We start from the raw sequence: 25,427 nt of genomic DNA, 5'->3' as shown, positions 1-25,427 counted from the left end.
AAACAGATCTCTTTTCGTGGGAAGCCCCTGAATGAAAATAAATCCATTGTGTAAAAACTGAGGAGTAAAGAAGTGTTTAATTTTAAATTGTACCAAACATATCCATTGGGGGGGGGGTGGGGTGATTTGGGGGGACTTTTTTCCCAGGACTGACACTCGGTCCCATCCCCTGATAGGGAGGGGATGTTGCACACTAGTCTGGTAGTTTTAATGGACACTGATTAAACTTGTGGGCTTTGATGCTCTCTTGATAAAATTACTTTGGATATCAGCATCTCCAGGAAGGAGGAAAGAAATCTCTGAATTATTTTTGAGGAAGAAGCAAAGACAAAGTATTACTGCATTTAAAGCTTGATACAGGTAACTCCAGAAGACAGTCTCTGTCTGGAGCATATGCAGGTGGAGGGGTGAGGTGGCTGCAGTACAGACACATTGTGGATGTCTGTTTGGCCTTCTATGTAATGAATCTTACTGTTAGGTTTTTTTAGGTGCTGCAGTCCTGAGTTTTTCACTCATCATTTATATCCTGTGATGTTTAGACCTCAGCAGGCAAGCAGAATCACAAGAAATGAAGTTCTCATTCTGCTCTTTCACCTGGGCTGTTTTTTGATCATATGGGTATTTCTACCCCCCAAAATAAAATTGACAGAGATTAATCAAGATTTTACTTGTACATAGCACGCAGCATATATAAGCCAGACGAACAACCTCCATCCCCAAAAGCAGCGCTGCACAGTTGCAAATGGCCTCTGCGCTGCTGGCGCTTGCAGCTCGCTGTAACTAAAAGATTTGGCCCATTACGCCGCAGTCTGGCATGCATGCTGCGATACTTGCACTTATGTCCAGCATGCTGGCGTTCCTTTACAGGATTTGCGCACACAGAAAATCAGCCCATAAGGATCAAATTACTCCATTAGGGCCACAATATGTGTATGTTAATCTTCCAGCCCTGACTTCTTGTGTGTAGAATTAATTTAAAAGCAAATCAATTAATTCATTGAGTTAAAATAATTTTTAAAGGTCCCCTGAGGATGCTTTTATTTGTGGGTTTTGACACAATTTTGGAACTACCAAAAACTATCATGATACTTAATTTTTTTTTAATTGGTTCTAGGAGAGAGTATACCTTCTGTATTTTAATATGGAGTTTGACCCAAAAGGAGAGTCACCTGTAACCACAGATAGGAAACCAGTGGTGTTGATGATACCATGAGAGCGCCTACTGAACTGGTAGCTAGTTAGTTTGCTTTGCAGAAGTTGTGGGAAAAAAACTGCGTCATTCTGTGTCTTTCCAAGGTGACCTTTTAAGTTCAGCATTACAGCGAAGCTAGTGATTTTTATGCTGTAACTTTTGGCACTGTCACTACCTCTGAACATTTTGCAGAACGCTTTTCTTCTTTTGGGCCTGTTTAGTTACCTGCTTTCTCATTTATATTTAGTTTCCAGTTTTAACCTTTCTTTGTGGCTGTATTGATGTTATGTGGCATTGGTTTTAGTCATATAAAATAAAGATATATATGTGCATGCCTTTTGGTAACTCCTCAGCAGACAGAGCAGTGTTGTGCTAAGAAATTTATAGTCCTTTCTACTGATAGGTTAAGAAGAAATAACTCGCATAGTTTCCTTATCGTGTTCAGTTTTGGGTTTTTCTAAAATTCCCACATAGTTGTGGTTTTGTCCTACTTTGACACTGAGAACTGCAATTCAAATATAATTGATGTGAACTGTTGCTAAAATAAGATTTTAATTTTTAGCCTGAGAAAATCCCACCAAGACATTACAATTTGGCATGTCCTGAGAATGCCGAGACTTACATGTTCTTTTATTAGTGAGTAACTAGAAATACTGGAAACAAAGTAGATTATGTTCCAGTTTGTCAACATATGCATCCTGTCTGAAAAGTCCTCTTGACGTTTCCAAAGATTTCAGATAGTAGACTATTTATTATGAAGAAAAAAAAAAATTTACTTTTGAAGGATTTTGATTTCCTGCAAGATTTTTATAACATATAGTTCTCCCTTAAATATGCATCTGTAATGAATATAGAAGTAAGTAGAAAAGGCTTTGCTTAAACTTGCATTTCAGTACAGTTGGCACTTCTACCAAAAAAAAAAAATTTCCAAGCGCTGCGGTTTGTATGCTTGAGAATTCCCACCATACTATGAGTGTGAAACACGTCTGAAGATGATTTGTCATCATTGTCGGTCACTGTTTAGCTTCAAGGCTTGAAAAAAATACACTCACAAGTGACAACTTTTCCAGGTAAAGCTGAAATCCCAAATCTCCAGTTTCCCAAAGGCTTCATTTTCTGAAACAGTCTGACACTGCATGAGAGTGTTAAGCAGGGCTTTTGTAGACACACATTCTTAATAGCTACTTGGGGGCTTCACAACCAAGTGGATGTCTTGAGGGTTTTTCACCCTCCAGCTCATCTCCTTGTTGTATGTACACCCTCAATACAGTTGTGCTCCAACAAGTGCCAGAAATGTTCTCCATAAATGCACGCACGCTGAGCACTCCAGCACCCACCACCCGGTTTCCAGCCCCTTTAGCTGCCTCTCAGAAAGGATTGTTTCCTGTCCAGCCAGGAAGCTCTCTATGTCTAATGATACGCCCAGCATCAGGATGGGAGAATCATTCGGAGGAGTCTCTGGAGTTTTCGGGAGGGCTGCCATGGAGGTACAGGGCCATAGCAGGGACTGGAAAGATAGCTTTGGGGCTGTAAAATGGTGTGTAAAGTACAGAACAAGTCAGTTTTGGTGTGAGGCTTATTTTTGACCTAGAGAATGTTGCATTAAACACGTCTGAAGGATCTCGGTATTAAAAATTCAGCAATGCATTGCTATGTAATGCCAGCCTGAGGGGCTAAAATTAAAGCTTTTACCGCTGTAGAAGCATAGGAATTGCTGCTAAATAGTATTTAAAAATACAGCAGGAGTTTGATTTTAGATTATCACCTTTACTGTAAAACAGTTTGTCTTTTGAAGTTTCCACAGCTACACAAATGAATAAATCAGAATATTGTTTACTAAAATGGGAGTTGTTAGAGTTTATTAGAACACAGTCAAGTCACTAGAAATATAATCAGGCCTCTTAGTCATTGGACACAAAAGTGTGTTGAATATTTCTCTGTTGTTCCTTGCGTTCCTAACTACCTGAGTTTTGATGGGGCAGAGGGAAGAAAATGCTTTGAGAAGTTGAAAGGGCTTACGTTTATGTACCACTAAAGATTTTCAGTCCTTACTTCTAAGATGTAAATAGGCAGGTCGCTGAGATGCAGGTGGGTTGCGTAGCTGGGCAAACTGCTTGTGGACCCTCTGGTTTGCCATTACCCATTGGCACTTGGTGTCTCCGGTTTCAGATCAGGTTCTTGGAGATGCCTGGGCAACATCACCGCCTTCCATGGCTTCGCTTGCATGGGGGTAGTCAACAGGACTCGGTGGTTTTGTCGGCAACGTGTGAAGCGAGCGTTTGTCAAGTTAATAATACTCATTTTAGTAATATTTTATGTGTAATGACAACCCTTCTGTGAAATGATTCTTAGACTGTAGGTAGGTGTTTGTATACTGTTCATGTACATGATGGCCTGAAGTCCACTTACCTGCTGCACGTTTGCTGCTGGTGGTGACTTGTTGCTGCGACGCGAAGTTGTAGAATTTGGGCGTTTAGCGAGTTCAGATGCTGAAAGTGAGGACCTTGTTATTAAGACAAGGAGGGGAGGAGGTGTATGTTATGTCTGTTAATTACCTTTTTTCTTGTAATTCTAGAAGAAAATCTGTTATGTGGACTAGCATTTGTGCTTATGAATTTTTTAAAATGCTCAATATTTCATTATCTTTGGAGGCTGGTTAAGGAAAATTGTGAACATCAGTTTAATAGAAATGTCATGTACTTAGATACACAAGGATTGCTATTTGCTTTCGCTTAAAAATACAATGAAAATCACGACTTTAGCTATCTAATGAAGTAGCTAGCACACTCATATCAAATGAGACTTTAATCAGAAAAAATTCCTTCATCATAATAAAGGAAATAAACTGGAGGTTTGTCAATGGTAGGTTTCATTATAGAATTTGTCACAAATTCCTGGAGAAACATTGGGAAATGGCTTGCTTGTGTCTGCTTCAGTTCTTCATGTTTAAGATGGGGTTAAATATTTCCGTGTCTAGTATGATTTGTCTATTTTTAATCTGCAAGTTCTTTCAGGCAGCGACTGTCTCTGGCTGTGCCTCTGGCTGTGCCACAGTCTGCAGAAGACTGAATGAAAATCCAAAGTATAAGCCCTCCTGACAAACTACCAGCACAATTGGAGCATTTTTAATGATGAAAGATCAATATTAGCGTATCTTTGCAAGTTCTGTTTGCCCTGCTGGCTTTTTAGGGTCATTTAGCAGAATATGCGAGTTGGAATTGTTCTTTAGAGCAATTCTTTCTAGAAAGAAAGAAGGAAAGGGATCTGGAGTAGCTTTAAACAAGAAGAGGGTGTATTTGTCCCCCAAAACAGACCCGGAAAGGACATGTGTCTGTTCATGGGGTCAGTTTAGTTACAGCCAATATTCACATGCCTGCATTTCTCTAAATAAAGATTTTTCATTCTTACTCTGTGTCCATTTTATGTATACATCCATACAGACATATGAAATAAGTTGTATTTACACTGATGCAGATGTGCATTTTATCCATTTTCTGGAGAGAATGAACTCCAAGTCATCACTCATAGGATAGTGAACTGAAGAGTCAGATAAATCCTCTTTCTTTGTTGTTGTGTGCCAGAATTAGCGCACTGGAAAAGCGATCTCATTTTGCTGAACTTGTATCTAAAGTTCAGTGTTATTAACCTTTGTTTCACGTTGGCTTTTCCTTTGTCTTTCCCTGTACTTAATGTTGTCCTCGAAGAATAAGTATAACATACCTAAATTTGCTGGGGAGATGAGGGAAAAAAAACGGGTTTTATGCAAAAAAAAAAGTGCCTGTCTTATTTTTACTTTTAAAACAACCAAGCCCCGAGTTCCTGTATCGCTTAAAACATATAAAAGAGAAATTCATTTGTTTGTTGCTTGTATCGGGAGAATAGTGCATCTGGATGTCTTTATTAGCTTTCTGTATCCAAATGCAGCGTTTAAAGAGCTCCAGTAATTGGCCCCATTTGCAGGCTTGGCGAGGGAGCCAAGTACATATAAGCCGTCCTCAGGCAGGAAGCGGGAATTAATGCACAGCGTTTCTCATCCCGTGCTTGAAATTTTGCCGTTGGGAAGCAAACGACTTTTTTTAAAAAACCAACTTTTGCTGCCTTTGAGAAAATTAAAATGCAGGTTTTCCAATGTTGTGTTAGGGAAATGGTACTATCAATATTTATAACGAGCATTTTTACACATGCGCTGAGAATGGGTGGTTGAGAAGCAGTCGAGAAGGCTGCCAGGAGTTTCAGTAGCTGCAGTTGCAGAGCGCGTAGTCGCAGCAGCGGGGGTGTATAGACTGGAATGAAATGACATCTGTATTTGTCAGTGTAAATTTTTAACGGTATTTTCGTGTCTATAATGATTTTAAGCCTCGGTCATGTGAATCAGTAAGCAGAGTACAGAATGAAATTTTTAATTTTTGTTTTAGAAACCCGATGTGCGGCTCTCCAGAAGCAGCATCGACCGAGAGGATGGAGGTCTGCAGGGCCCAGTAAGTATTTGTGGGATCTTTTCATCTCCCAGCTCTTTCTCCGGTTTCCTAGTAGAACATATTGTACGCTGTCTTGATTGTGGGAGGTGATTTACAGTTTTCGCTAAATGTTTCCACTATTATTACATGGTTCTACAGCTTTCCAAGAGGCTCTGCTTCTGTGGGAACAGCAGCTGTGGCAAATTCGTTCCTGCAGCAGTTTGGGGGATTTGGGGTTTGGTTTTTCTTTTTTTCCCCTTGAAGCTGCTGTTGTAACAAATACTAAAATGTTTCCACAAATATGTTGCGATACTTTTTTGTTTTTTTAAAATGTTCATGTGCTGTATAATTGGGCCATTTATTTTAAAATGTGGATAGCTTTCTGAAAGTTCTGTCAACAGGAAGCAGGATTAAAATAACTTTTGCAGTTGTTTAGATATCTGAAGGGTTTTCTTATAAGGAATGTAAATGTTACTGTTGTATGACCCAGAAATCTGTTTGGGGTAAATGATCCGCTATGAAACAAATGGAATAAACCCTGTGGCCATTCATGTATTGCCAGACAACAGCTGCAGCTGTGGTAGTCTTTCTTACTGGCTTACCTCCTGTCCGTTTAACTAAAAATGTCTCTTCAATTGTTTAATTGCCATTGGACTCTCTCAATCGTACTGATCGAAAGGAGGGGTTAGGCTAGGGGCTGTTAATGATAGAAACCTGATGCTTCATCTACTGTTTGTCCTCAGGGATCATCTTTAAAATAGTTAAGTTAATATTTTAAATTCACTTTCCTAGTTCATTTGGGATGTGATTCTAAACTCCTGGTTTGGCTTCAGTATTTCTTCACTGCTGAAGAATTTAGTGACTCTTCCTGCCTTTGCAGCCAAAGTACAATCATGAATGAGTATGTTAATGACACACTGCAGCATGGTCTCTAGAGACATTCAGGTCTGGAAGCTGCTAAGATTTTTTTTCCATGAAATTGGAGAAGACTATGAGTTACTGTTATGTCTTTGCTATTGTTGCATCTTTATATAAGAGCAAGGAAAGGATCACTGCATTTTGTGCTACTCTGAAGATGCTTTGCGATAACCTGGAGATTTTGAAGTTGTGTCAGAGGTTTGATTCAGGTGGCTGTCAGTGGCAATGGGTTTAAAGTACAGTTTCTTGCAGCCAGCTCTTTTTTCTGACTGCTGCTTGATTTCAGCATGACTGCCTGGGGTTCGAATAAAAAATACAACACCCAGATCCCAAACTGTTTGTAGGGGAAGTCCTCCTGTCTTCCCAGACGAAGTAGTACAATTTCACACCCCATTTGAAAGAGTGTGAAGAAAACACTTAGTGATCATTGACAAAATGAGTTTTAAAAGAGACTCTAATTCATGATAACTACATTTCTAGTTCCAGAATTTGATTTTGTATTTGTATAGTTCTTAATACATTCAGAACATAACTCTGACTGACTTCATTTGCAGTGGGAAATGTCTAATGCATCTGTGAGTCAATCTCGGTTTCTCATCTAGAGGATGGGAAATAGGCAGTAGTCATTTCTAGAAGAACTATGATTAAATAATTGTCTGGTGTAACACAGAGATTTCTGTGGCAGTGGTGAGGACGGAATCCAGTTCACTCAGGTGTCATTTACGTCTTCCCCACAAAGTGACTTTTCATTTGAGTAGTCATCGTGGTAGTTGGAATGGGAGCAGAAAGCACAGCAGTTCTGATTCCTGCTCAGAGCAGCAGCATCGGCACAGTTCAGGGACGCTGGGAGGGAGAAGGAGTAATACGTGATCCTGTTCTTGGATGTGGTGGTACAAATGTGAAGTTCTCACATGCATTTTAGTAGTTCCTAACTGATGAGCACGTGGATGTATAACTTTGTACATGTTCTTTTGGCATATACTTTTAATATGCAGTTTTCTGGAAGTCAAAATGCAAGAATTGTTTTAGTGGAATTTTACACTCCTTCCTCTCTTCCCCTCTTTCTTTTCCCCCAGGGTTATCAGATTTGAAGTAGTTAGGTTAACAACACAAAGTTAATGACTGATGGTGCTGGAAGAAAGCAGGTATTTTTTCTAACTAGTGAGGGTAGTCGTATGACAGTGTGTGAGATGATCAGCCAGTGGGTTTCAGAGGTTATGGTGACAGCAGAAGTATTTCAGGGCTTTGGATCTAATTTTTGAGCAGCTGAAAGGAGGCCTCATGAAGTGCTAGGAAACCTTAGCCATAGGTACCTTCGTCAGATCTGCCTGTAATTCTAAACCCATAACATTAATTTCTAAAAATGCCAGGCTGAAGCTTTGAATAAATGCTAAACTACAATTGTGAGTATCCTTCAGGTTTGTTAATGAGTTGGTTGCAAGCCATGAGCTTCTTGGTTCTGTTGGGAGGATGTCCTGCAGACTTTCTGCATGCTGTTGGGCAAGCTGCTTGCTATCCTCACAGTCGTCTAGCACTGAAATGAGGTGATGGTGCAGTTAGAAGCTAAGGAATACTAAGTGTACAGCTGTTGTCCTTACTACCTGGGTGTGTTTCTGAAAATAGAGAATGCAGGACATTCAAAAACAGTTGCTTGAAAGGTCAGAAAAAAAGGTTAATGAGTTTACTTTCTTAGATGGTGATTTATGATAGCATTATCCAGACCTGAGGGTGAATTGAATCAAATACAGTGTTTTCATACCATTAAAAGTGAATCCTAAGCAGTCTGAATGTCATCTTCAAAATGTTGAAAAAGCAGCTTCCTTAGGTCTGATGCAAAGTAGTATTCTGACTTTGCAGAAAATGGTCTTTATTTTATAAATAAATGCCTTTTTGAGATGTTTCAGTACTAGACCTATTAAATTCTAAATGCCTTCAGTGTTTTACTTTGCAATGGAAACTCCTTTATACAGATATACATAAAATGTGACTGTTGGGATTGTAATGCTTTTTATGACGTGACAGCTGCAAGTTTTGTGTAGAGTATTAATATGGTTGTGACCAAACAGATTTTCATCTTTCATAGAATGATAGAATATCTCAAGTTGGAAGGGACCCATAAGGATCATTGAGTCCAACTCCCTGCTCCTTGCGGGACTACCTAAAACTAAACCATATGACTAAGAGCGTCGTCCTGATGCTCCTTGAACTCTGACAGGCTCGGTGCCATGACCACTTCCCTGGGGAGCCTGTTCCAGTGATTGACCACCCTCTCTGTGAAGAACCTTTTCCTAATGTCCAATCCGAACTTCCCCCGACGCAGCCTCATCCCATTTCCTCGTGTCCTATCACTGGTCACCAGAGAGAGGAGATCAGCACCTCCCCCTCCGCTGCCCCCCTTGATGAAGTTGCAGACTGCGATGAGGTCACCCCTCAGCCTTCTCCAAGCTGAACAAGCCAAGTGACCTCAGCCACTCCTCCTAAGTCTGGCCCTTGAGGCCTTTCGCCACCTTGGTCGCCCTCCTCTGGACACACTCTCATAGTCTGGTGTCCTCCTCATGTTGAGGCTCCCAAAACTGCACACAGTACTCGAGGTGAGGCCGCACCAGTGTAGAGTGGGACAGTCACCGCCCTCAGCCAGCTGGCAATGCTGTGCTTCATGCACCCCAGGACACAGCTGGCCCTTTTGGCTGCCAGGGCACGCTGTTGACTCATATTCAACTTGCCATCAACCCAAACCCCCAGATCTCTTTCCGTGAGGCTGCTTTCCAGCCTCTCGTTCCCCAGTTTTTATGCATAACCAGGATTACCCTGTCCCAGGTGGAGAATCCAGCACTTGCTCTTGTTAAAAATTTCATGCAGTTGATGACTGCCCAGGTCTCTAGTCTACCCAGATCTCTCTGTACGTCCTTGCTACCCTCAAGGGAGTCCACAGCTCCTAGTTTAGTATCGTCAGCAAACGTACTTAATGTATATTCAATTCCTGTGTCCAGATCATTTCTAAAAACACTGAAGAGCACTGGCGCTAAAATAGAGCCCTGGGGAACCCCACTGGTGACTGGCTGCCAGCCTGATGTAACCCCATTTACTAAAACTCTTTGAGCCTGACCCATCAGCCAATTGCTCACCCAATGTATTATGGAGTTGTCTAGCTGTGTGCTGGACACTTTGTCCAGAAGGATACTGTGAGAGAGAGTATCAGAGGCTTTGCTAAAATCTGAAGCCAACCGCATCTGCTGGCTTCCCTTCGTCAACTAGATGGGTGGCCTTGTCACAAAAGGAAATTAAGTTGGTTAAGCAGGACTTCGCCCTGCGAACCCATGCTGGCTATGGCCAATGACTGTTGTCTCTCAAGTGTTTTTCAATAACTCCCAGCATAACCTTCTCTCTAATTTTACCAGGCACTGAAGTGAGACTGACAGGCCTGTAATTACCAGGGTCATCTTTCTTACTCTTCTTGAAAATAGGGATAACATTTGCCAGCTTCCAGTCGACTGGGACCTCTCCGAACTCGCAAGACTGTTAAAAAATAATGGAGAGGGGTCCCACAATAACATTGGCCACCTCTTTCAGTACCCTGGGATGAATCCCGCTGGACCCCATAGACTTATGCGCATCCAGCTGGAACAGCAAGTCTCGAACAAGTTCAGAGTTGGCTGGGAGTTCATCATCCCCCCAGTCACAGTCTTCCAACACAGGGCTCCAGGGGTCCCAGGGCCCATCATCAGTGTTGAAGACAGAGGCGAAGGTGGCATTAAACATCTCTGCTTTGCCTGCGTCCCTGTTCGTGAGGTAACCAACCTCATCAAGCAAGGGTCCAATGTTTTCTCTGATCCTCCTTCTGCTCTTAGCGTATTTTAAAATTTTAAAAAAGCCCTTTTTGTTGTCCTTCACAGTGCTGGCCAGCTTGAACTCTAATCGAGCTTTGGCCACATGAATTTTCTCCCTACAGTGGCAAACAGCATCGCTGTAGTCATTCTGTCGCCTCTGCTTGTTTCCAGTGTCCATATGCTTTCCTTTTCCACCTAAGTTTTAGAAGATGGCTGCTCAGCCAAACTGGCCTTCTGCCCTGCTAGCTTGACTTCTGATGCTTTGGAATTGCCTGCTTCTGGGCTCTTAAGAGATGTCTCCAGCATTCATGGACTCCAGTACCTTCAAAAGCAGATTCCCAGGAGACCTGACTAACTAGCTCCTTCAGCAGCCCAAAGGCTGCTCTCCCCATACACAGGGTCAAAGTGTTGCTGGCAGTCTTTCTTCTATCGCCAACACTTTGAAACTCAACTGTTTCGTGGTCACTGTGACCAAGACAGCCACCAATCACCACTCCACCCATGAGTCCCTCTCTGTTTACAAACAAGTCTAGGAGGGCACCTTTCCTAGCCAGCTCCCTTAGTACCTGCGCCAAGATGTTACCTGCAACGTGCTTCAGGAATTTCCTGGACCTGTTTGTGTCTGCTGCGTGATATTTCCAGTTGATGTCTGGGAAGTTAAAATCACCCATAAGGACAAGGGCAGTTGATCTAGAGATGTGCCTCAATTCCTTGTAGAATAATTCATCGGTGTCATCATCCTGGCTGGCTGGGAGGTCTCACAGCTGGCTGAGTAGACTCCCACAACCACATCCACTTCATTTGCTTTCCTCTTCACCCTTACCCAGTCGATCTCAACCGTGTTGCTGCCAACTGCAAGCACCGTACAACCCAACCCCTCCCTTACACACAGCACCACCCCCCGCCTCGCCTGCCCTGCGGGTCCCTCCTGAAGAGCCCAGAACCATCCATCGCAGCACCCCAGTCACAGGATTCATCCCACCAGGTTTCACTTATGCCAGCGATGTCATACTCTGGGACTGGGCCAAAGCTTCTAGATCCTCTTGTTTATGCCTCATGCTGCACACATTAGTGTAGAGGCATTTCAGATGTGCTCCAGTGTACTCAGCACATGGTGGAGCAGACTGAAGGACCTCGCTAGCACACCATCCCTCAAACATTGATGTGCCGCCCCCAGGCTTATCTCTGGCGAGCCTGGTTTTGTCCCTTTCACCCTTCAAATCTAGTTTAAAGCTCTTTCTGTGAGCCCTGCTAACTGCTGTGCAAAGATCCTTTTCCCCCTTTGAGACAGGTGTACCCCATCTGTCACCAGCAGGCCTGCTGTTGTGTAGAACGACCTGTGATCAAAAAACCCAAAATTCTGCTGGTGACACCAGTCCAGGAGCCAGGTATTGACCTGCTGGCTCTTCCTGTGTCTTCCCTCATCATTCCCTGCAACTGGAAGGATAGAGGAGAGCACTTCTTGTGCTGCTGATCCCTTAACCAGTTGTCCCAAGGCCCTGGAGTCTCTCTTGATCACCCATGGACTTCTTATTGCAACTTCATCACTGCCTACCTGAAAAATCAGTGATGGATAGTAATCTGAGGGCTGTACCACGGTAGGAAGTTTTCTTGTCACATCTTTAACCCAGGCCCCAGGGAGGCAGCAGACTTCCCTGAGAAGTGGGTCCAGTCGGCATATTGGGCCTTCTGTTCCCCGCAGAAGAGTCTCCTACGACAGTGACTGGTCTTTTTTTCGTTATGGAAGTGGTTTTGATGCAGGGTGTAGGCCGACTTAACCTCAGCAGCACCTCCAACCTAGATGAACCGTTGTCCTCGTTGTTGTTCAGTTCCACTTGCAGAGCCTCGTAGCTGTTGTGCAAGGGCACCTGGGAAGGTGGGGCAGTCACGGAGGAGATGTGCCTGCTGCGCCGGGCAGGAACTTGTCACCATTGCCCCCATCCCTTGAGTCACTGTGTTCTGCTGGGTGGGGAGAGGAGAGGGAACCCTCCGTATCGTGTGTCCTGTCTGCCTGACAGGTCTGTCCCAGGGCAGGCAGGGTGTGGTTCCAGCAGGCTGTCTCCTTCTCGCACCCCCTGATAACCCCCCAACCTCTCACGTCCCCTGGAGCTCTGTCACCAAGCGGAGGAGTTCCCCTACCTGGGCACCCTCCCACAGGTGTGCTCGCTGCTGCCGCCCGGCACTGGCATCAGAGCAGGGCACAGCCTGCAGCCCGGCACCTGGGCGGCAGTGTGTTCCCACCGGAGCTCTGTCTGGGAAGCTGCATCAGTCGTGGCGGGTGCAGAGCTTAGAGAGGCCATGGCCTTCTGCCAGGTGGGTACCATCGCTCCCTGGCCGAGCCGGCAGAGCTTCAGCACCCTTCCTGCGCACCCTGCCGCATGAACTGCCATGCCATGCCTGTTCGCCCACCCTGGTCGCAGTGCTCCCTAAGGGCTTCTTTTATACCTGGGGGGGGCACGTGGCCACCCTTGCTCCTGGCCCTGCCCAGGTCTCCTCAGCCGCTGTCGCGTGAGCTGCGGGCTACGGGCGGGTGTCTTGGCTGCCCCCTGAGGTTCCTCCTGTTCAGGAAACCCCCCTGTGCATTGCGCTGGAGAGATCTGCTGCCAATAGTGCCGGCATCGGAGCTGCTCACCTTGGCAACTGAGGTTGGCATGAAGATTGTATAAATATAATTACCAAGGAAAATCACTTCAATCTATTATTAAATACTTGCAGATGAATGAACAAATTGACCTTGACTAAGAGCTTTGCAACAAAACCAAAAAGTAAACCAGCTTAGCAATCTGTTGCTACTATGGAAACCATTCAGCAGTGCAGAAATACCTGTGTCTTCTAATTGCTGCACTACCATTTCTTCTTCACCACTGTGGCTTCTACAGTTTGAGCTCTGAATACAGGCTAAAATTATTGTGAATATACCATCACATCTGATTAATAATGAAGGATAAACTGTAACATAAAGGCTAGGGCTGTTGTGAACGATACACAAGAAATGAAAATTCTTTTCTTACTGTAGAAATAATATACCTGTAGTTAGGAGCTTAGCTAGTGATGGTGAATAGGGATGTATTTTTAACTGTTGGGAAATGTGCTGAGAACCTGACTACTCTGAGTGTTTGAGGTTGTGCTGATGAAAGTTGTGAGCACTGTAATAACTAGTCTAAATGTACATTTTATTTTATAGGCTGGTAACCAGCACATATATCAGCCTGTCGGTAAACCAGGTAAGTAGTAAATTTGTGTACTGTCATCTTGAATCCTTGACTACAAGTCTTCTAGCAGCAGTAGTGAACAAAGATTTTTGCCAATGTTTTCATACAAGGGGTGGATTCAATTCCAGATAACTACACAGAGGTGTTTCGGTGCACTGTGTGTTTAAATTCCCTGTGCAGTCTCCAGAGATGTAGTCAGCAAAGGCAAGAAAATGTTTCATCAATGGGCAGGAAGTGTCTAGAGGAAGCTGAGTCACTGTGTAGGACTTCACCGTGTGTGGAGTTCAGACATGTAAAACAAAAGTAGACACCTAAATTTAGGTTTCTCAAAGTGAATCACACCCAGGATCTCTGCCGTGAAGAAGTCCAATTTTCACAGACGTACGCAGCGTGTGTGGCACTCCGCTGTGGTACGAAGGCGTGTGAGTACCTCTCAGGGCTGGGGTAGGTGTTACTGAGATGAGTAGCAGTTGCCCCTCGAAGGGATTTTTCGAAGTATCCTACTAAAACAGAAATGTTCTCATATCGCAGGAAAACTTGATGAATTCCACAGGCTTTTCTGTCTGCAGTTCTTCAGTAGAAATACAGATTAAAGTGTAGCTCCTGCAAACAGTGGATTTACTGTAAGACACATTAAGACGTACATCTGCTCTGGTAGTACAGTAAAGCACGTGTAGCCTTTGTAGTGTTGACAGACCAAAATTATGCGGGTACATCTGATATGTTGGTCTTCTAAAATGCACGTTGTTTCGATAACCAGATCACGCAGCTCCGCCAAAGAAACCTCCCCGCCCTGGAGCCCCCAGCCATTTGGGCAGCCTTGCAAGCCTGAACAGCCCTGTGGACAGCTACAACGAAGGCGTGAAGGTACATTGCTCAGTGTCACATGAAACATGCTTCAGAAAATTAAACATTACCACTCTGAGATAGTTTGCTATTCCTGGAGTAGGGACCGTGGAAAGCAAAAGCGGCTGAACTTCCCAAGTAAATGTTGTCATGGGGCAAACATGCAGTGGCAGCTCTCCAGGGAAGTGGGGATTTAGTAGGATCATATCCTCCATTACTGTGATTCAGCACGTTCCTCACCTGGAAGAACCTTTCCCAGGTGAGCTTATTTCTAGTTTGAAGAGTAAATGAGATCTCCCGTATGGACTCAGCCTCCCTGCTCAGCAGCTTTGTTAAGCAGGAAGGAGCACACCCAGGATTCCCAGTTACTCGAGTAGTACCAAAGTCTCCTGTCCTCGGTCACGGAGAAGTGAGACACGTCTGAATTGCAGTGTTCCAAAAAGCTCTTGCTGCAGCACCAAGGCTCCTGAAACCCTGCTAGCTCTGAGGAACAAGGGAAGAGGGGAAATGGGGTGTCTGACCTGTGATTGAGATACTTTCTAATGTGTTGTTTCATCTTTGGTAAACAGGCAATAAAGCCAAAAATGAAACTTTACAGTTTTCTAGCAGAGAGATGCTGCAGGGTGCTGTGAAACACAGCATCCTGTCCTCTGCTGCAGTTGGTGTCAATGGAACTGCTCCTTAGTTTGTCACTCACTTTTTAAATTGTGCCTCTAGGTGTTGTTCCCTGCCTTTGGGACTCCATTACCTTTCTCATCTTCAGGAAACAGAAACTGTCATGTCCTCAGGGCCTCCCGAGGGGAACCGGTGGAGCTATTGCTGATGCTAGTGGTTTCCAGCAGCTAGATAGAATAGTGGCTGGGAATTCTCTGCCAGTCATACTCTAACAGACATGCAGCTAATCTATACACATCACCGTTTTATTATTTCACAACCTTTGAAGCTAGACAAATAACCCTCCACAAAGGCTGTTGGTCTGACGGCGGTATTACTGACCAGAGCATTAAAGCAGGATCACTCCTGCTGCTGCTCCCGTTCTGTCAGCTGATGCCATCAGTAGCACCCAGCGAGGTGATTTATTCGTGCTCCAGCTGTTTCCCGAGAGGAGAAGGATGTGGTCTGTGTTAGAGCACAGGCTTCTGCAAATACACCGGGGTGATCCCTACTGTAATACAAGAGCTAGCACATTTAATAGTACAGCTCCTTACGGAAGGAGAACCTCCTCCTAATCTAAGCCCTGCCAAGCCTGTAGTAAAGAATGGGAATCCATGTTGTGGTAGACACAGTTGTTGTGATAAGCGACATTTATTTTAGGTGGTTTAAGAAAATACAGAAAAAAATGCAGTTCATCTGACCATGAAATTCAAAACTTGCCATCAAAGCAGTATGTTTAGCCCAAATCGATCTCAGCCACTGCCTGCCTGTCTCCCTCTTGCCTCTCTTGTTCTGAGATTATTGGAATATTGAAGAACCAGTGTAAATAGCAGTGGCAACTTTGAGCAGGATTAGTTATTATAAACTGATGCCAGTGCTTTTGAAGCTGCCAAGCCTCAGAAAATGTCAAAAAGCAGTAACAGATGTGTTACTAAACTTGGCTTCTCTAAAATTTCTTTCTTCATTTTCCAGTATCAGCATTTACAAACGTTTTCTGAAATACATCCTTTTGACAACAAACAAACCTAAGCAGCCAAAGTCATCACTAGTAACAAGTGAACAAGATTCATGTACTAAATAGCTTCTTCAGTAGAAAAGAAGGGCCGATTTCGCTTTTTCTGTCAAGAGTTTCTTGAAATTGGGTTGTTTTATGCCCCTTCAAGAAAACAGCCCGTTATTTTTTAGTAGCACATAGCTTTCTTAACATCTGCAGTCCTAAACTGAAGACAATTCTGGGGTTCATTTCAGACTCCCATTTCAGTCTCCCCTTTCTGCAGAGTACAAATTAAAATAAGAGGATTTGAACTGCTTGCCCTCAGGAACCTTTAGGGCATGCACCAGGAAATACGTGGTTTTGTGTTACTTGCTGAGGTCAAGTCAGCCAGTCCACACAAAGAAACTCCTGACCTCATAGTCTGCAGAGCAACAGTGTTGATGTTGGGTATAAACAAAAAAAAATGAGCGTTAAGAAACGCAGATGTCTACTCTTGAAACCTTAGGGCCTGGCTGTAGGAATTAAGTGGGTTGGGTATAATCCCACCTAGAAGGGGTTCTTGGTAGTTCGTAACCACGACCATGATTAGTCATCGTGAACGCTGCACAGTTAGATGACCATGTATTTCCTGTCATGACTTTTCTAAAGGGGGAAAAAAGTTTCAGAAAAATGAACACAACATTTTCTTAAATCTGTTGATTGTTTGTGTAAAGGGACTGGGGTTGCACAGGACATGTTGTTTCCCACCGTTGCAGAGGCCCTCTACTCCATTCGCCACTTCGCTGCTCGCTGGACTGGCTTGCTCCTGTCAAGCTTTGCATGATCTCTTCCCCATGTCTTTAGTAAAAAAGTAAGCATGGGTGCATGGCAAATACTTCCACTTCCTACGCGGGTGCACAGCCGGTCGTCAGCACACGGTGCTTCCGTAACAAACGAACCAGGAGCTAACATGAATGGTTGCCAGTACTGTCGAGGATGCATTTTTGTTGCAGGCTTTTTAACTGGTCTCTTATTGCTACACATGTTTTGGTTTTGGTTCAGTTTTTTTCCTGCTGAGTTTTATTAATATTGTTTTTCTTTTTTCCCTTCTTTTGGTAAATTTCTTTAACCTTCCCCCACATTCTGCTCAACCATAGCCATGGAGGGTAAGCAGTGCGTGAGCGTGTGTGTACGTGCCCTATTCCAAAATGTCTTTGCATGTGACTTTGCCAGATGACTGTTTAACTTCTCGATTGCTGAAACCGATGAGAATGCCAGCCTTTCACTGGTGATTGAGGCAATTACAGTGTTCTTTTTCCCGAGGTATTTTCTGATCAATAACACTAGATTGAATCTCTGTAATAGTTGTCAGTACCCGCTTAGTGAAATGCAACAAAATGGAATCACCATGCACAAATCCTGCACTCCTGTAGACAAAGTTTCATCCAAGTGTTTTATAGTTCCATCGGGGCAGTATCTTAGGTGCTTCCAGTGAAACATCTCTGGAGCTAGGACCAGTTGTAAGAACCAGTAGTAACCCCGTGTGGTGGGCTGAAATGCCATGAGCCATCCCAAGATCAACAGGGTGGATGGCTGCTGTGTGACCAGTAAGAAATAAGAAATTTTTTAACCTTCTGCTCCCGCTGAGTGGTTGCCCAGGCATCCCGCGGCAGGGAAGAGCTGCAGGGAACCGGGTTGCTTGTAGTTTTACAGGTCAGGAGCAGAGATACTGAGGACCTTACAGAAGAAGTTTTCAAAGTTTGTTTCTTTTCAGGATTATTTCAGTCTGTCTTGGGTTTAACTCTAGACAGATCTGACTCAATGGAAGTTTTGCTTGAGTAAGGACTAGAGGATTTTGAACCTATTGGTTTTTTTCTGGTCTATTGGAAACAAACTGTATGAAAATACTCGGTGTTTCCCACCTGTACTGGTGACACCATTTTTGTTAATCTGCTGTGAATTTTCACTAACAAAACAATCATATGTACTGCAATATTCTCTCTTTACTATGTCGGTATGTTAACTATTTACTCTGACATTGTTTTGGAGCACAAAAATTTCTGGAACGAGGGACCTGATGCCTGTTGCCTTAGCAGTGGAACTTGTCCATCAGTAGTGAACCACTTAAACGTGTCAAGTACTCTGTACTCCTCGTTCCTCAATTTATTTTTTTCTCTGTTGTGGGACTTATACTGGAAGCTCTTCAGGGAAATCCTGGTAAAAAATTCCCCAGTGTCAATTCACAGATCAGGTTCAGTCAGAAGAACTAAAGGAAACTTCGTTCAGATCCAGGAGCGAGCGTGCTCAGCCAGGACAGGGGAACCCAGTGGGACCGGGCGGGGGGCTGTTCTGAATACGAGAGCTTCCCGGCGTCTGCGGAGGTTGGGAAGTTGCTGAGCCCCATCTGCTGGGGACAGGAGGTTAAACAACCCCTCTCTGCTTCCAGATCCAGCCGCAGGAAATCAGCCCTCCTCCTACAGCCAACCTGGACCGCTCTAACGACAAAGTCTATGAGAACGTAACTGGGCTGGTGAAAGCGGTCATCGAAATGTCCAGTAAAATACAGCCAGCTCCGCCAGAGGAGTATGTACCCATGGTAAAGGTACGGAGGCAATGCCTAAAATTGGTGTGTTAGTTCTCTCCTGAATGAGGTCTTCAAGTGGCGCAGGAGAAACTTTCTGGAAAGTTAGAAGTAGAAGAGCTTTTTGTGTTTGTGGAGTGGGGGGGGGGCGTAACTTGTGGTCATAGAATCATAGAATCGTTTAGGTTGGAAAAGACCTTTAAGATCATCCAGTCCAACCATTAACCTACACAACCAAATCCACACTAAACCAATCAAGGGTAGACTAGACTAAACTAAACCATGTCCCAAAGTGCCACGTCTACCTGTTTTTTGAACACTTCCAGGGATGGTGACTCCACCACCTTTCTGGGCAGCCTGTTCCAGTGCTTGACCACTCTTTCCGTGAAGAAATTTTTCCTAATACCCAATCTAAACCTCCCCTGGCGCAGCTTCAGCCCATTTCCTCTTGTGCTATCGTTATCTACTTGGGAGAAGAGACCAACACCCACCTCACTACAGCCTCCTTTCAGGTAGCTGTAGAGAGCGATAAGGTCTCCCCTCAGCCTCCTCTTCTCCAGACTAAACAACCCCAGCTCCCTCAGCCGCTCCTCATAAAGCCTGGTCAGAGTGCTGGATACTGTTAACAGTATTGTGGGAAATGGTGCTTTTATTCCCCAGCTCGCCTGTGCTTATCCAGGGGCACCGAGTTGTGCGCTGACTTCTCTACGTTTCCCTTTTTAAAAAAAGAACTTTTATTTTAATTAACACACTGGCATTTTGTTTTGATGGTGAACCATGGAATTGCAAGTGTGGGTTTTCAAAGTCCCTCAGCCGTGTTCTAACTCCCTTCTTACCCAGATGAGGGATTAAGTGTATCTGTTGCTTCCTGCACTCCAGCTACAAGTTTCTCATCCATTCATTCCAAGTTTTTAAACTTTATTTTCATTTTTTTTTCTTAGGAGGTTGGTTTGGCGTTAAGAACCTTACTGGCAACAGTAGATGAGACCCTCCCCATGCTTCCTGCAAGCACCCACAGAGAGGTACGTAGAGCTCCGCTCACCTGATGCTCAGTGTGTTACGTTTCACGTTAGCCCCAGCCAGGACAGCTATCTGGATGTGTTTTGACTCACTAAGCAGTATGAACTCTCGGGCTATAATTCTTCATGAAATTACTTTTATTACAATCCATTCGGCTGTGCAGATGTAGGCTTGTATTGACTTAAGCGAAGACACTCAAACTGGATGTAATAGAAGAGCATGTGACACGCACATATGAAGTTGACATAAAAACTGTTAGTGCTTACACGGAACTTCTTCGTGCAAGTTTAATCTTTCATTAAACTACAGCTTGCACGCAAAGTCATTGAGCAGTTAATTGAGCATAACTTGGTGCAGCTGGAAGGTTTTGAGGAGATATCCCGTAATAACCTAGTTCTGGATGAGAAGCGAGTGAGATCTTTCAGTGAAGTTCATGAGTCAGGAGTAAAACTGTTTTCCTCCAAAACCTTGAATGAGTGTGATAATGAGAAAGCCAGAGAATGGTTCTTAATTGCCCTCTTAGAGAATCACCCTGACTTTAGCTATGTGGTTCTGTCAAGTAACCTGTCTGGCTTCTTGACCCGTTTTATTTTTTACTGCTTTAGAGCTACTTTAATAATAATAGTAATAAAAAGGGTGATGATAAAAGGGACCTGGAAACCTAGAACAAGGTGTTAATTCTTAGACCTGGGTTAAAATTCATTACCAGCGATTTGGATCTCAGTGCTGTTTAAAGGTGGGCGGCTCAGCAGCTGACAGGGCTGCTCTCGATCTCCACGTGGCATAGAGCAGCAGGTGCCGAAATTCCATCTGCTCCACGTGGTGCCCACGGAAACAGCCCCAGCTTCAATCCAAAAGCTCACGCGGGGGCTAGAGGGTGGATAGTGCCGTTGCTCTGTAGCGTCACTGTCATGAATGCACTGCTTCTGACAACTTAGAGTTGACCGAATCTTCTTGTTCCAGATTGAGATGGCGCAGAAGCTGCTGAACTCGGACTTGGCCGAGCTCATCAACAAGATGAAGCTGGCCCAGCAGTATGTCATGACCAGCCTGCAGCAGGAGTACAAAAAGCAAATGCTGACGGCTGCTCACGCTCTGGCTGTGGATGCCAAAAACTTGCTGGATGTTATTGATCAAGCCAGACTGAAAATGATCAGTCAGTCCAGACCGCACTAAGTACTGAGGGAAGAGTTTCATCAGTCCAAGAATTCTGCTTGCGAAAGGATGTTCTTTCACCTTCCACCAGCAGTGAGGATTAACCCAGTGTAGTCCTGGCTTTCCAGCGCCTCTTGCTTCAGCAGACCTGACTGACAGCTGTTGGTTCTCTCTCATTACAGAAGTTTAACCAAGTTTTTATCATAAAGCCAAGCTGGTCTGGGATTCAAAAAGTGGCATTATCACAAGATGAAGTTTGTACAGAAGTCCTCGGGAAATCGCAGCTACGGCGCGCACTTCAGTTTTATACCATCGCATGGGACACGCTTAGCCTAGAGCTGCCGCAGGGTTACGGTCTCAGAGCCAGAACTGTCCGAGCAGCAGATCAGAGAAAGATATTGTGAAGTGAAGAATTCGGGGAAACCTCAGGGCTGAGAATTCTTGCCCACAGTATATGAACTATCCAGACTGGAATTTTTTTATTAGAACACTTACGTCGCAATATGCTAATCACAATTTACAGAGAAAGAATAAAAAGCTATATTTTCAAGACTTCAGTCATTTCAAGACAAAACTAAAGCCCTCTTCATCTTCCTGCCTTTTACTTTTATGTGAATGTGTGAAGCATTTGTTTGGAACTAGCTGTAGAACACAACTGAAAACTCTCGTCTTTTTCACCGGAATAATGTGCCAGTTCTTTTGTAGCAACGTTGTTTTCCTTGGAAGCAAAAATGCTGCTTTGTACCAGAGCAATTCAGAGCTGCATTTAGAGGAGTTCTGTAACCATTCATGTCCCCCGTTTTTATATAATTTATAAAGACAGATTAAAGCCATGTTGAATATTTTAAACCCACTGTAGTTAACTAACCCATCCTTTTGTCTATCTTGCCTGGGAGGAGTTACAGTAGAGCAGTGTAATTAGATTTTCCTTGGTTTTCCACTTATGCCATCTGTTCTGTTAAAATAAAAACCACGCTCCCTTTTTGCTGTTGAGGGATATAAATTATTCTCAGGAAGAATATAATGAACTGTACAGTTACTTTGACCTATTAAAAAGGTGTTACCAGTGAAATTCTGGGTATATTATTGTCTGTGTGCATGCACTGCTGAAGAAACCACTGGGAGTTTTCTCTGTTCAGAATTTTTCTCCCTACCCTTATCTGCAAGCTTTTAAGAATTCACTTATGCAGGACCACAGTAAGCATCCGAGGAGGAAATCCAAGACCTAACTATTGTCTTCCAGAATGCACTTTTTCCTCCAACTGTGGAGCACAGGAACAAGTCAGTGTTACCATCTGTGTAAGTGACTTGTAATTACTCGGTGTCACTCCTTATACTCCTTTAAAGTACATTTTCCTAGGGGGGAGGTTCTTTAAAAAAGGGGTGGGGAACGTAGCAGTTGAGTGGTTTGCAGGAGCAATGCTGGAAGGAGTTCTCAGCAGCAGCAGGGGGGCTGCATGGACTAAATTATGCAGTGGGTGCCTGCACCTTTCAAAAAACAAATGAGCTCCAGTGTTGTGGGAAGGTGGGACAGCAGAGTGCTTCCATTGTGGGTCTGGACGTGGAGCAACCTTGCACATTTGAAGATTTTGCTAATGCGTAATTTTCATTTGATATTTTAAAATACACATTAGATAATGACAGCCCTTACTTTGCTCAGTTGCTCTGGAAAAGACCTGTTCAAAAGTCATTTAGAAATATGTGTACTTTTTGAGTTACTCCTTTACACCATCTTCCACACCCACCCTTCAAAGCAGTTTTCAGATGTGCTCCTTAACTTTTTTCCTGGAAAGGTGAAAAGATTACCCACCTTACACAACCTAGGCTGGGCACCTAGCTCTGCAAGACTCAATCTGCTTTTACGTTATACCTACTCGTGAATAAAGAGTATCCTAGCTTTAGCCTCCAACAAGGGCCTTTCACCAAGAATTTCAGCCTTTTTCCTCAGTCTTCAGCACAACTGTTCTCCACTGTGAAACGCACACGATCCCTGCTGTGCCGTGGGCTTTAGCTGCCCCTGAACAGGTTCAGTTACCTGGTCCTAGAAAGTACACTGGTGCTAACGCATTAACAACACACATTGCAGCTTCGCCACCAGGCTGCAGCACTTCTGCTGAACGTGACCACGTCCTGTAGCTGCCAGGCTGTTACCACAGCCCATGCTCGCTGCTGTTACGTTTCCACCTTTGTCCATACACTGTGAATGCAACAGGAGCCTTAACTGTCACTGCACTATGCCGAGTACAACAAACTGACAAGGAGAGTTGTCAAACCCCAGATGAGCGTGATGACAGCAGTTTTGGTACCTGCAGGTAACCTGCCCATCCTTCATCCACTCCCCTTCACCCGCATGAGAGACAAGTACAGTTAAATGTTCTTTATTACAGGCAGATACAAAACTAATTAGTCAAAAAGACCAAAGCCCATGTCATCATCAGATTCCTCTGATTCTTCCTTCTTTTCCTCTTCTTTCTTCTCCTCAGCTAGAAAAAGAGAAAGGAATCAGAATTTTTCCATTTTATCAGCTTGTAAGAGTCACACACCACACGACTTCACATACAATGACAAACATCAAGAAGCAAGACCTGAGCAATCCTAACACACTAAGCGAACCACCCCAGGAGACGAGCGTTTTCACTACTAGGAAAGTGGGTTTGTGCCTTCCAAATGAATTCCTGTCAGATCTGAGAAACTTTAGAAAGCAGCTGCTCTCCCTTTAGCCATCAGGACAAGATCCTGATGATACACAGGGAGATCGGTCTTAATTCTGAGGTAATGCTAATCCCATATACCACCTCGTAGTGCAATTCCAGCCTTTCTAACAGCGAGGGTCTGTTTTGCTCTAGAACCCCCACATCCATACTACAAAGCACATGAGAATTGCAAGAGGAAGAGCCAAGCTGACTCCAAAGCCAGTGACAAGTAGCTTTTTAACCACGCATTTCTTCCAGCTGAAGCTGGTGACGCTGCAGACAGCAGCAGCCCACTTACCTGGGGCCGCTCCGCCCGCAGGGGCGGCCCCGCCCGCAGGAGCAGCTGCAGCGGGAGCACCGCCGCCCCCGGCTCCCACGTTACAGATGAGGCTGCCGATGTCGATGTTGGCCAGAGCCTGGGGAGGACAAGCGGCAGGAAGGGCTCGTTAACGCGGGGCAGCTCGGCTTCGCTGCCCTGCACCTGCCCGCTCACGCCACGAGCGCGGTGATGAACGCGCGGCCCGGCAGCCCAGCAGCCCGCTTCGCTCCCGCAGTTCGGTGTTTCGTGCATTGGTTAAAAGCCGCGCTTCGAAGGCAGGCGCGTGGGGGTCCGCTGCCCAGCTCAGCGCCGCCGGGGAGCCGCCGTCTGGCTGCGCTCTGCGCCCGGCAGCCCCCGCACCGCGGCGGGGCCGCCCCGCCGGCCCTGCCCTCCGCCCTCGGCCCCCACCCCACAGGCCCACGGCTCCCCGCCAGCCCGGCGCGGCGCTCCCTCTCGCCCACCTTCGCGAAGAGGCCCGGCCAGAAGGGCTCCACGTTCACTCCGGCCGCCTTGATGAGCGCGTTGATCTTGTCCTCCTGCAACGAGAGCCGCGCTCAGCAGCCAGCCCGGCCCCGGCCCCGGCCCCGCCACCTCCCGCCATGCCGCGGCCGGCCGCCATCTTGTGGCGGCGGGGCCGGGGCCCGCACTCACCGTGACGGTGACCTCGTCGTCGTGCAGGATGAGGGCGGAGTAGATGCAGGCGAGCTCGGAGACGGAGGCCATGGTGGGGGCGCGGTGCCAGTCGCCGGGGTGACGGCCTTAGCTTCAGCTGAAGGACGCAGCACCTTAAGCCGCCGGGGAGGAAAAGGGGCGCAGGCTCCCGGCGGAGCTTTATAATGGCGCCCTGAGCCAATCGCAGACCCGGCCAACTGAGACGCAACGGAGACGTCCGCGCCGCTGTCCAACCCGTGACCGGCAGGGCAGCCCTGGCCAATGCCGGCAGGGCAGCGCCCCGCCAATCGCGGCGTAGCGGGGCATGACGGGAGCGTCAGCAGAGGCGCGGGTGGGCGGGGCAGCGCCACAGCGGCGTGGGGCGGCCCGGCCCGGGCGGCCTCGTACGGCCTCGGGCGGCCTCCGGGGGGCGCCGGGCCTCCTCGCCGGGCCTCGCCGGGCCTCCTCGGGCTTCCTCCCCGGGCCTCGCCGGGCCTCCACGGGCTTCCCCGGGCTTCCCCGGGCTTCCCCGCCGGGCCTCCTCCCCGGGCCTCGCCGGGCCTCCCCGGGCTTCCCCGCCGGGCCTCGCCGTGCCTGCGCCGCCGCCCTGCGGCCTCCCGCCCGCTGGGGCCACCGGGGCGCGGAGCCGGGCGCTGCCGGTCCCGGGCGCTGCCGGTCCCGGGCGGCGGGAGGGGCCCTTCCCGGGCGGGCAGGCACGCTGCTCGCTTCTCCGCGGCTCTCCGCGCTCCGGGAGCGCTCCACGTGAAGATGTTGTCTCCTCGTAAAGATCTGCCCCCCCCAAATTCTTGTCAGGAAAAACAAACCGCCTCAGGATGTGTCGTTATTACACACACGAGAGGGCGTATGAGCTGTGAACTACCAAAAAACCAGAATGCAGCCCGGAATACTCCGAGCCGACACCGCTGATG

General features: G+C 45.9%; 2 protein-coding genes across 11 annotated transcripts in view; one reads left to right on the top strand and one right to left on the bottom strand.

Moving 5' to 3' along the window:
* PTK2 (protein tyrosine kinase 2) overlaps nt 1-21,889 on the top strand; it is a 165,653-nt gene extending 143,764 nt beyond the window's left edge. For 5 of the 10 annotated variants that reach the window (XM_075704800.1, XM_075704798.1, XM_075704802.1 and 2 more), the window contains 6 exons: nt 5,608-5,670; nt 13,579-13,618; nt 14,367-14,473; nt 18,526-18,681; nt 19,602-19,682; nt 20,644-21,889. In XM_075704800.1, coding sequence (XP_075560915.1) covers nt 5,608-5,670; nt 13,579-13,618; nt 14,367-14,473; nt 18,526-18,681; nt 19,602-19,682; nt 20,644-20,856 — 660 coding nt within the window. In that variant the 3' untranslated portion in view covers nt 20,857-21,889. Of the gene's footprint in view, nt 1-5,607; nt 5,671-13,578; nt 13,619-14,366; nt 14,474-17,236; nt 17,246-18,525; nt 18,682-19,601; nt 19,683-20,643 lie in introns of all 10 variants that reach the window. The other 5 variants (XM_075704803.1, XM_075704805.1, XM_075704799.1 and 2 more) reach the window with 2 other exon arrangements.
* A 1,308-nt stretch (nt 21,890-23,197) lies between these two features.
* On the bottom strand, nt 23,198-24,699 carry RPLP1 (ribosomal protein lateral stalk subunit P1). The gene is made up of 4 exons (XM_075705828.1): nt 24,499-24,699; nt 24,309-24,383; nt 23,827-23,944; nt 23,198-23,318 (listed from the first exon to the last, which is right to left on the bottom strand). Exons 1-4 carry the CDS (start codon nt 24,568-24,570, stop codon nt 23,239-23,241), a joined length of 345 nt encoding a protein of 114 aa, XP_075561943.1. The 5' UTR covers nt 24,571-24,699; the 3' UTR covers nt 23,198-23,238.
* Between the last annotated feature and the right edge of the window lie 728 nt (nt 24,700-25,427).

The sequence above is a fragment of the Pelecanus crispus genome, chromosome 2, assembly GCF_030463565.1.
Source record: "Pelecanus crispus isolate bPelCri1 chromosome 2, bPelCri1.pri, whole genome shotgun sequence".
Classification (NCBI taxonomy): domain Eukaryota; kingdom Metazoa; phylum Chordata; class Aves; order Pelecaniformes; family Pelecanidae; genus Pelecanus; species Pelecanus crispus.
This window is presented reverse-complemented; position numbering and strand designations above follow the sequence as displayed.